The following is a 12216-nucleotide window of genomic DNA, read 5'->3' on the forward strand; positions in this document are numbered from 1 at the left end:
TCAGTACTCCGCTTCGGTGGTTGACAAAGACATTGTTGGTTGTCTTTTGCTACACCAAGAAATTGCTCTCGACCCAAGCATGAAAACATACCCGGTAGTTGAGTGTCGAGTATCATGGTCACCTGCATAGTCAGCATCACAATAGCCAACTAGTTTACAACCTCTACCTCTTTTGTACATAATACCATAGCCAAACGTATTTTTCACATATCTCAGAATTCGACGAACTACTTCCAAATAAGGCTTCTTCGGATGTTGCATGTACCTACTTATCACACCAACTGCAAAAGAAATATCTGGTCTTATTAAAGTTAAGTAGATAAGACTTCCCACTAACTGCTGGTACATTGTAGCATCTTCTAAATCTTTCCCTTCATGAGCACATATTTTGGCATTTGGCTCCATTGGCGTCAAGATTGGCTTACACTTAAGCATTCCAAACTTCTTCAGCAAATCTTTGGAATACTTTTGCTGATGAAGAAATATTCCTTCTTGAGAATAATCGACCTTTATACCAAGAAAATGCTTGAGTTGTCCAAGTTCTTTCATTTGAAAGCGAACTGACAAGTTCTCCTTGGTTCAAAAAATTTCTTCACAATCTCCTGTGATGATTAAATCATCCACATATACTAGCACAATAGCTAGCTTCTCTCCTTTAGCGTGACGAACAGGCTAGCATCCACACTTGTCACCAAATAACCACTATGAGTAAGAAATTCAGTAATCTTACCATACCAAGCCCTCGGTGCTTGTTTTAATCCATAAAGCGCCTTCCGTAGCTTACATACACAATCAGGATGATCTTGATTCTGAAAGCCCATCGGCTGGTCCATGTAGATATCTTGATCCAGCTCCCCATGCAAAAATGCATTCTTCACGTCCATTTGCGACAAATTCGAATTTTTGAAAGCTGCAAGTGCTAATAGGCCTCGTACAGTTGTAAGCTTTGCAACTGGACTGAACGTTTCATCATAGTCTTGTCTATATTATTGAGAGAACCCTCGAGCTACCAGGCGAGCCTTGTGTCTCTCTATTGATCCATTTGTGCAACGCTTTATCTTGTATACCCATTTACAAGAAATAGGCTTAACATATTTTGGCTTTGGCACGAGCTCCTAAGTCTAATTTCTGTCTAGCATGGTAATTTCTTCTTCCATAGCTTTAATCCATTCTGGATTCTGGAACGCTTCCTCGAATGTCTCCAGCTCTTTTGCATCTGCTTCTTCCACTATGGTGACATTGGCATACTTTGGATTTACCTTTCTGATTCTTGTTGACCTTCTTAGTGAAGTTGGTGTTTGCACTGCACTAGGCTCATCTTGTTCGCTTGGTTGTTGATACACACCAGTTTGCCAAAGACTTTGAGCTACACTTTCTTTGACATTGCCTTCGTCATATACATCTTTAGCTTCATCTAAACCCAATTGGATTTGAGAAGATTGCACCACGTCTTTAAAATCATCTGAGTCTGGCAATACTTCCTTATCTAAGGACCACCATGAAGAAGCTTCACTGAACACCACATTCCGGGATGTGTAGCACTTTTCGGTAGTCGAGTTACACATCTGCACCCTTTTCTTTGACTGGCATATCCTACAAAAATACATCTAATAGCCTTCTTGTCCATTTTGCTACGTAAATGATCAAGTACAAATACATAGCAAACACATCCAAAAACTCTGAAATAACTAACTGAGGGTTTCATGTTCCAAAATTTTTCAAAAGGTGAAATAAAACATAACCTTTGTTGAGGAAGCCTATTGATCACAAATGTAGCCGTCCTCATTGCTTCTGCACAAAAACGTCCTGGTACATTCTTCGCGTGAAGCATGCTTTAACAAATTTCTGCCAGATGCCTATTCTTCCTTTCTGCTACGTCATTCTATTGTGGAGTGCTAGCACATATGAATTGATGGCGTATTCAGCATTTTTGAAGGAAATCACAAAACTCGTCTGAGGTATACTCTCCTCCATTGTCATTATGTAGACAATGAATTCTTTTGCCAACTTCTGCTTCTGCTATCTCCTTGAACTCTTTAAACTTTGAAAGAGTTTCAGATTTCTCCTTCATGAAATAAATCCACACATACCTCGAGAAATAGTCAATGAAAGTCACCACGTATTTCATCTCACCAATGGAAGCTTGTTTAACTGGTCCAAACACATCAGAGTGGACCAACTCTAATGGTTTCTTCGCTTTAAATTTGGACTCTTCGTATGGTAACTGGTGTGCTTTTCCATTCTGATAGCCTACACACACAGTGTCTTTTCTCACTTCAAGTTGTGGAAGTCCCTTCAACATTGACCTCTTCATCATCACATCTAATTTGGAATAGCTAACGTGACCTAGCCGCATTTGCCACACGTCTGCCATTTCATTCCTTATTGTCTTGTCTACGTATGCGGTTTCTGTAGACATTACATAGACTGATTCCAACCTCTGTCCCTTCATCACTGGTTCTTTTATAACCTTCAAGTTCTGATACACCTTCACATCTTGTGGACCAAAGAGAACAAAATGGCCAGAATATGTTAACTGTGCCACCGAGAGAAGATTTTTTTTCATACCTGGGACATGGTAGACATTTTGGAGTGGCACCTCGGTATCACTATGTTGAGGAGAGACTACCGTATTACCGACGTGAGTTATCGGTAACTTTGAGTTGTTCGCTTTTACACCCACCCAGCTTCCCTTATACTTTGACAGGTTCTGCAGCTTCTCTTTATCACCCGTCATATGATTTGAGCATCCCGAATCGACTATCCAATCTTTATTGTAATCAATTTTTTCAGATGTTGTTGTTGTAAATAGTGCCTCAGCATCCCATTCATCTTCATTTTTGGACGCAGCTACATTACTCTCTATCGATTTTTTCTTCGACTAACAAGCTTTTGCCATGTGACCCTTCTTTTTGCAATTGTAGCAGTTCCCTTCAAACTTTTTGCTGCTGTCTTGATTCTTCGAAGCTCCCCTTACACGGATGCTATTTTAGCCTTGATGACTTATTGCCTTGTCATTATTCTTTTTGGATCTACTAGTGGTATGTTGCTTGGAATTCCAACTTCCTCTATTGGCATAGAGTGCCTCTTCTTCCTTGTTCAACGAGACTCCTCCCATTTGCTTAGCTAAGGCTTCTTGACCAGCTAGCAAATTTTTGAATTCTACAAGAAACTCTTGAATTCTGGCTTCAAACCATGAATGATGATTCGCTTCATCTTAGTATCACCAATAGGAGCCTCCAGATCCAACTCAGAAATCTTTCGGCATAGCATTTTTACTTTATGAAAATACTATGAGACCGTCATGTCACGTTGTGACACCAACAACAACTCACTTTCTAAGAGTTAGAGCTTCATATCATTCTTCTTTGAGAACAGTTTGGCGAATGTATCCCAAGCTTCCTTCGGAGTTTTGGCATCACGTATATGCTCTAGCACATCTTCTTCGACTGTGGTCTTCAAGGCGAACATCGCTTTACCCGCTTTGATTCTCCACTTCCGTAAGACACCATTCGTGTTTTCTGCTTCTGGCGACATAATCTCATTTCCATTTACTACTTCCCACAAGTCTTGACCTTGTAAGTACGACATCATGCATGTTGACCAAGAATTGTAGTGTTGGTTGTTGAGTTTCTTAATTCCACCAACCACTTGAAGATCGCCCATCCTGACAGCGCCTAGGAGAACCTAGCTCGGATACTAGATTGTAAAATTAATGGCTGACAAACGACAAAAAGAAAGAATATATAACTCATAAGAAGAATAAGACTGCAAAGGGATGATAATATTATTAAATGAAATAACTGCATATTTATAGGCTTAGCAAAGACCTATTTATAGGCAAAATAGATCCACTAAAAATTTGGTAACAACCAAACAATTAAGTAACTAAAAATAGCTAATAAATAAACAAAGAAAATATGGAGATAAACTTGGTCAACAAATAACCACGTGTTGGTGTTCTAGTGTTGATATCTTTAATATGGCTCACACGGCCAAGTGACACACCCGTGTCCTAGGCTGTGTGGGCATTCGACGAGAGGCACACGGTCGTGTCCTAGCCCGTGTAACTCTCTGACTTGGGTCACACAGCCAGCCACACATCCGTGTGCTAGGCTATGTGGACAATTTAATTTTTGAAAATTAGGTATAGGGGCCACACAACCAAGTCACACGGCTATGTACTAGGCCATATAACACACACGACTGAGACACATGTCCGTGTCTCCTCTCGTGTGAGCAATTCAGAGCATTCTGTTTCTCAAATTTTAAGATGCAGGGGACACATGGCCAAACCACACGCCCATGCATATGGATGTGTGTCACACATGACTGAGACACACCCTTGTGTCTCTGCCCGTGTGGACAAAATAAGGTCATTTCCAAGCCTTATTTCTCACCCAACCTGGCATCAACATATCCAACCAATTTTTGTACCATTACAATTCACAAGAGAACATTCAATTCAAGCCAATTTCAATTTCAATACATTTCATAACATCCCAATTATCCAAGTATTTGATTTTACCTAATTGACCATATAAACATATGAGTATATTTTACCCATTCACGCAACCATTAATATATTTATGTAACTTCCATCATTCAACCATTTCAATACACACATCAAGCATGATAAGGTCTTATATAACTACATTAAAATATGTTTAACACTAGCCATTCAATGGCTAATTATAACCAAAATATTTCTTCATTATGCCTAACTTAACTTACACATGCAATTATACCAAAAGTTAGCTTGTTTTATATACCGAGAAGTCCAAGGGATAGTGTGATGTGTCTCCGACCAAGTTCCAACCCTCATGAGCTTCTGAGCACTATAAAACAGGGGAAGTAAAATAGATTAAGCATATTATGCGTAGTAAGTCTGTATAATAGAAAATTTACTTACCACTCATTTACATTTAGAATAAACATACAAAATTCATCAAAAGTAATTTGGTAAATTGCCTAAACACATATAATTTCAAGAAACTTGTTAGTCATGTATTACATGTAAATAGTAAGGATGAGCTCATCATGTAACAACTTTCATATACATATGCTTTTCATATCATATTTCCATATAACAAGTGCATTCCCATGACAAATCATCTTAAGCTCAGCTTAACCATGTCAGAACTTTGCCCGTTGAATTTATTTAAAATATTGATGGATACACATGTAATACACTCGAAGTGTACAAAACTGTAATCCGTCAACTCATATTTAGGGGTACCCATTAGGGCACATAATCAGGAAGCACTCTCTTGAGCCACATAACAGGATGCTCATGTGAGCAATATAACAGGAAGCTTATCCGGGCTATAATAGGAAACTCATAAGAGTTTAAAACAGGAAGCTCATTGAGCTTAACAGGTAACTCCTAAAAGTTATTATCAGGTAGCTACAGATAGCCATATAACAGGAAGTTCAAGCGAGCCATATCAAGAAGCTCATAAAGAGCATCTATCAGGACGCTCATAAAGAGCTGCGTTTGTGTCCGCAATATATGTAGGATCACAACCGGTCATATAATAGGACGCTCACAAAAAGTTGCGGTAGTCCGCAACATATGCAAGATCATTACTGATCAGGATGCTCGCAGGAACTATATAATGGGAAGCTCGGGAAGGCTTATAACAGGATGCTCGTAAAAGAAATGGTTTGACTGCAACATATGCAGGACCACAACCACTATGAGAAATTTGTATCCATCAAATTTTATTTTTTTAAACGAGACTTATTACTTATCGGGCATTATTGAATATGTGATCAATTTCATATTTTCATAACATTTATAGAATTCACATATACACAACATTTAATTCAAACATGTAAATATACACAAATTAGTTACATGAACTTACCTCGACACTTGTTCGTATTCGAGAATCTACCAATCCGATACTTTTTCTTTTCCTCGATCTAACTCCTAATTTGATCTTTTCGGATCTACATAAACGAATTTAACATCAATTAAACACATTTCATATCCAATTCAATCCAATTTACATCTTAGGCAAAAGTACCATTTTGCCCCTATACTTTTGATTAATTCCAATTTCATCCCTAGGCTCAGAAAATGAAATTCGTGCAATTTAATCCTTATGCCAAGCTTAACCAAATTTTTCATATAACATTTACAGCTCATTTATTTTACAAACATTAGAAATTTTCCATGAATTTTACATATTTTTAATTTAGTCCCTAAATCACAATTTCATGGAAATTTCCTTTACAAAAGTTGTTTATCTATCAACAACCTTTCATTTTCTACCATAAATTTCAAAATTTCAACATACTCTTCCATGGAAAAATTTTAATACTTTGATAAATTTGCAAATTGATCCTCAAAATAGATAGATTAGATTATTACGATATCGTAAATGTAAAATTACTAAAATGGGACATGATTACTTACCCAATTAGGCTTGCTTGAAATTATCTCTCTTAGCTAGGGTTTCCATAGAAATTTTGGGGAAGATGATGATATGAAATTATTTTATTCATTTAATTAACTTATCATCCATTAATTTTTCAACTTTCCAATTTATTCCTTTTCTTTTCTAATTTTCCATGGATGAATCATCATAAATATCTAATAACTCCATTTAATGGTCTAATTGCCATATAAGGACTTCAAATTTTGAATTCCATAGCTATTTGATCCTTCTAGCTACTAGAATTCAACTTTTACATTTCATGCAATTTGGTCCTTTCTATAATTAAAATGAAATCGGTAAAATTTTCTTATCGAAATTTTCATACGTCTTTCCTATCATAATGCTAACCATGCAATATTATTAAAAAAAATTTTCTTTCTAACTCATATTTGTGGTCCCGAAACTACTGTTCCTATTTAACTGAAAATGGGTTGTTACAGAGCAAAAAAAATACAATATAAAATCAAACCAACACAAAATATAACGAATGAAAAACAAATAAAGAATCGAATAAAATCTATACACAATTAACTCAAAGCTAAGCACTTAAAAATCCAAAGCCTCCATATTAACCAACAAACTTAAGGCCTCATTGGTTACTCTATTTCTATATATAAATCTATATAATATATAGTATAAAATATGATTTTAAAGCCAACGGGGCATTGACTTAATAGTAATGTTGAGGCCTTAAAATATTTTAGATCACATTATCTATCCCCTACTATGTATAAATACTATTTGATTATGCTTTGTAATGATTAATTATTGTCATAATTATTTTTAATGTGTTACTTATACTCGTATTAGACAAAAAAAATTTAAAATGTCTTTCAATAATATAAAATTAAGACATTCAGGTATTCCATTCAATTAGTAGTTTAAAAGTCACAAAATAAATTTTGAATTTCATTATTATATTTGTTCGAACTTTAATTATGGTTTTAAGTTTTTAGTATTGTAATATTTTAAATTTTCAAATAGTTAATATATTTAATTTTCGGCAATTTAAATAATTTTGTTGTGCAATAATTATATTAAATAAAATATATTATTGAATGAAATAAAATTAATATGAAAGTGGGTTTGAAATTTTTCAAAAAAAAATCGAAATTCAATGTATCAATAGAAAATGGATTAAATAAAGATTAAGTTGACAAAATTGATATTTTTATAAATTTATTTTTGAAGTCATATGTTAATGTATAAAATAATAATTTACCTAATACAAAATCCAACATGCACACGTCTAGCAATTTAGCAACCATATAAAATAAATTAATTTACTAATACAAAAGTTTAAAAGTATTTATCAGCTTCTCAATTTTTCAATCTTTGGGATTTTATTTGACAATTTGATGCCTACGGATTTATTTGTCAATTATTGTAATAAATGTGATGAAGTTATTATATAATTCAAAATTGGGTAAACTATAAAAATAGTCATTTTTGTTTGCCTTGGATTACATTTTAGTCACTTACGTAATCTTTTGGTTACAAAATAGTCACTCTGCTGTTAAGCTCCGTTACCTTCCTAACGACAATCCTGCATGGCAGTCCAAATGGATTTTAAATGCCAACTTAGATGTTCAATTGGAATGAGAATAGTTTTTTTTAATCAAAATAGAAAAAAAAAAGCTAAAAGAAAAAGGAGATGAACGGTTTTTCTTTTCTCGTTCAAGGTGTAATTAATTTAAAATTATTTAATTAAAAACCTATTCCCATCCCAGTTGGACATTCGAATTGGCATTTAAAATCCATTTAGACTGTCATATAGGATTACCGTTAGGGAGGTAATGAAACTTAACGACAGAATGACCACTTCGTAACAAAGCGACAACGTAAGTGACTAAAATGTAACATTTCAAACATAAATGACTAAAATGTAACCTGAAGCAAACAAAAGTGACTATTTTTGTAGTTTACCCTTCAAAGTTTATCTCAATTATTATTTTTAATCTTCCAAAAACAATTATTATTAAGTGATGCTACCTAATTTGAAAATGGGTAAAATTTACCTAATTTTTCTAACGAAAGCCCATTATTAACCCTTTTTTATATATAAAAATACAATTTCTAAATTATATTTAATTACACTTTTAACTTTTGTTTGGGCAAAGTTTAAAGTCTACTTACTTATTTTTTTAAAACGAAAGCAAACACCTTGTCAACTAAAAGAGTTTACTCAACAAAGTAATTATTTATTAACTAAAACCACTAATTAAACATACTTAATAAAATGATTAAAATAAATTAAGGGCTTTTAGGTTGAGTAACATCAGCTACAAAGTTGAGTAGCCGCCATTGATTTGTTGATATTTTGTTCAACCACCTCTCATTCTCCTCCTTTGTCATTTCTTTAATTTCAAAATATTTTATATTTTTATTTCAAATAGTTACTTATAAAAGAATTAAATACACATTTTTCTCATTTTACTCTCAAAACATGATACTAACTAATAAGAATATGACATGCTGCTCAATTTTACTAGAGATTGTATATCTTTTAAATAAAATGAGATAAATTTGATAATTTAAATAAATACCACTTTTAACAACAAAAATTATAATTTGAAGTCAATTTTATAGTTAAATACATAATTTATTATTAAAATTCTTTGAATTCAAAGTTAAAAAATATAGCAAAATAATTTTAAAAAGAATTGGCCGATTGAGTTTCATCACTTCATTGGTATTATCATTATTGCCAATGCAAGAAGGCGTGAGTTCGAATACGTTGAAGTGTATTATCTTCCTATTTAAGGGTTGAAGAAGAACTATTGACAATTCTAGGCACTGTATCAAAAAGAGTAGATATAATAAAAACCTATAATGAAATTAATGTTCAAAAAAGCATGTGTGTTAAGGCAATCAAACAAAACAAACCACGAACCACTTTTTCCTACAAATGAAAATATTAGGAATTTCGTCGCTAAAAGTAATTCAAGTAATGCCCATAAATTCAATGACGCCGTCGCTAATAATAGTAGATTGTTTGACCCGACTTTTCTTTAGGCAAACTACAGAAGATTGTTATTCAATTCAATTAATTGTTTTTTTTTTTACTTTTCATAAAAAAAAAATCAGTTCTATTTTTCCTTTCCAATTTCGTCAGTGAAATATGTAATAAGCAATGACGAAACGTTAGAAATAAATTATGTTTGGCCCTTCATTACATCTTATTCCAACCTACGTTTTAACTATCTTATATCTGAATTCATAATTTCATCTAGAAATAAGTTTTCTTGTTTAATTTAAGTAAATAAAATATAACAAATATTATCTTAAACTTGTATAGAATAGTGGTTAAAGTTGTTATTAAACATCCGTCTAACATAGATTCAAGTTCTGTCACCAATTCCCAACCCTAATATAAAAAATAGATGAATCAATGGTGGAGTGAGGAAGGACTTACATTTAAATCTTTCCTTGGACAACCCTTTATAAATATACATAAGAATCGAGCATCAAGTTTTTCTATAGATTTGAAATTCTCATCAGAATTTCGAAAGTAAATACATAAATACACTAAACTAGTATGAATAAACCTTATCAAAGGTTAGATTTTTTTTCTCAATCTGCATAATTGAAACTAGAAAATTAATGGGAAAAACCAACCACCTTCCTAGTTAAAATAATAAAACATCCGAATAAATAAAGAATAAAAACATCCGTCATTCAGCCTAACTCTTAATGACTAATCAAACATACATCACCACCAAACTTTAAATAGCTCTAATCTTCTCACCCCAACAATAGCCAAAGCTACAATCATACTATTACCTTGCGTTTTAACCACTGATCAGAATGTAGCATTGAAGCTAGTTGGTTAATACTCCTATCAACATTGAAAAGAATGTTCCACAACAGCCACGGTCTACCATTCCTATTCAACAACCACTTCAAAACCACACTTGATCGAACTAAATTCAATAATAAGAGGAGTTTTCACATGTCATCCTATTCCAATATACATATCCAACACAATTTTAATAGCCCATATCTCAGCTGTTCTAGACTCACCCGCTGTTATTAGCCCGAAAATAACGATTGAGCCACCCCATACTCGTCTCGAGATTATTAAGAACTAAGAAAAAATAAGTAAGAAAACTAAACTAAAATAAAAGGTGTGACAAAAGACTTGGTATACATAAAAATAAATAACTAAAACAAGGGAAACAAATGACAGTCTAGAAGGTCAACTATAAAAGTCAAAACTTCCGTCTCTGTAATTCTATCAAATCAACTTATAGAAATAAATATTTAAAAAAATAAAACCATTCCAATTTTTTAAAACTTAAAAAGTATAATATATATCCATTTTCCTTAAATTGAAATCAAATACCCAAAACTTCCATTTTCACGCCATACCCCAAACCAACAACCCAAAAAAACTATGAAGAGAAGCTTTGCTAGTGAAATGGAGAACAATTTAGCTTTAGCAAATTGTTTGATGCTCCTTTCACAAGGAAGAAACCAATATGATCATACCATCTTCAACGATACCAACAACAATAACCCTACTAGGGTTTTCGAGTGCAAAACATGTAACCGACAGTTCGCTTCGTTCCAAGCTCTAGGTGGTCATCGAGCGAGCCACAAGAAACCCAAGTTGCTCGATGGCGGGTCAACAGAGAACCAACCACCGGCGAAGCCTAAGACGCACGAGTGTTCGATCTGCGGGCTCGAGTTCTCGATCGGACAAGCCTTGGGAGGACATATGAGGAGGCATAGGGGTGGTTTGAGTGGAAACCACCATCAATATGGACCTTTGAGTTCTTCTTCCTCGTCTCAAGAGATGGTGACGACACCAATTGTGAAGAAATCGAATAGCAGAAGGGTTTTGTGCTTGGATTTGAACTTGACTCCATTGGAGAATGACTGGGAATTGTTTAAGCTTGGCAAAGCAGCTCTACCAATAGATTGTTTCTTCTAAAGTCTTCCTTTCAGAATTTCAAGAAATGATTTTCAACTGAAGGCAATCGAGCTACACAGATATAAATGGCAAGCCTTTGTCTCTAAATGATCAACTTGCCCTTGCTCTTAGAAGGCTTAGCTTTGGTAGCTAATAGGGGATGCAAGTTTTCCCCCTATTCCCATGGCTTTTTACTCCTTATCAAGGGGAAGTCCTATCAGATGTTCAAATCGAGTTCAATAAACGACATGCTGGAACCAGAATGGTAGCCGAGATGGCTCTTGCAAGGCTCAAGAAGACGTGGAGAACAATGCATGGGGTAGTGTGGATGCCCGACAGGAGCAGATTGCAGAGAATTGTTCTTCTTTGCTGCTCGTTGCACAATATTAAGAATTTTTGGCACTAATAAATTGCATATATTAACCAATTAGATGTCTGCCATGGTATTTGTTCTTGTAAGTTACTCGAAATAAAAACTCGGTATAATCCTTGTTGAGTCGAGCTCAATCTATGGAGTAAGTTGAGTTTTTGAAAGTTTGAGTTTCTCAATGCTCAGTTCGAGCAGCTATTGAGCTTAATCGTTTATTTTCATTTTTAATATATGTTTTATTATTTTTATTACTATTTAATTGAAGTCAAAGTCTAAAAAAATTAATTTAAAAAATGTCAGAATCCAAAAGAATTTGATCCATTTTATGATTTATGTTCGGAATTTATAACTATCATTTTAATAATATTTCATGATTATCCTTCGAGTTCGTGGCTTATGAAATATTTACATATGTTCAAAATTTAGTCCATTCTATAATTCATGTTCAAAGTTCGTGACTATCTTTTCTAATATTATCATCTTCT

General features: G+C 33.8%; 2 protein-coding genes across 2 annotated transcripts; one reads left to right on the forward strand and one right to left on the reverse strand.

Annotated features, from left to right (window-relative positions):
* Positions 1-549, reverse strand: LOC128034019 (uncharacterized mitochondrial protein AtMg00810-like). Its single transcript, XM_052622541.1, has one exon. The coding sequence runs from the start codon at positions 547-549 to the stop codon at positions 1-3; it is 549 nt and encodes a 182-aa protein (XP_052478501.1).
* A 10249-nt stretch (positions 550-10798) lies between these two features.
* Positions 10799-11995, forward strand: LOC105778705 (zinc finger protein ZAT12). Its single transcript, XM_012602458.2, has one exon. It carries the CDS (start codon positions 10843-10845, stop codon positions 11380-11382), a length of 540 nt encoding a protein of 179 aa, XP_012457912.1. The 5' UTR covers positions 10799-10842; the 3' UTR covers positions 11383-11995.
* Positions 11996-12216: the final 221 nt, after the last annotated feature.

This window comes from Gossypium raimondii, chromosome 10 (assembly GCF_025698545.1).
Source record: "Gossypium raimondii isolate GPD5lz chromosome 10, ASM2569854v1, whole genome shotgun sequence".
Classification (NCBI taxonomy): domain Eukaryota; kingdom Viridiplantae; phylum Streptophyta; class Magnoliopsida; order Malvales; family Malvaceae; genus Gossypium; species Gossypium raimondii.

Bases quoted from the DNA above. Each gene is read 5' to 3' on its own strand.
- LOC128034019 (XM_052622541.1), bottom strand. From the start codon at position 549: ATGAAAGAACTTGGACAACTCAAGCATTTTCTTGGTATAAAGGTCGAT.
- LOC105778705 (XM_012602458.2), top strand. From the start codon at position 10,843: ATGAAGAGAAGCTTTGCTAGTGAAATGGAGAACAATTTAGCTTTAGCA.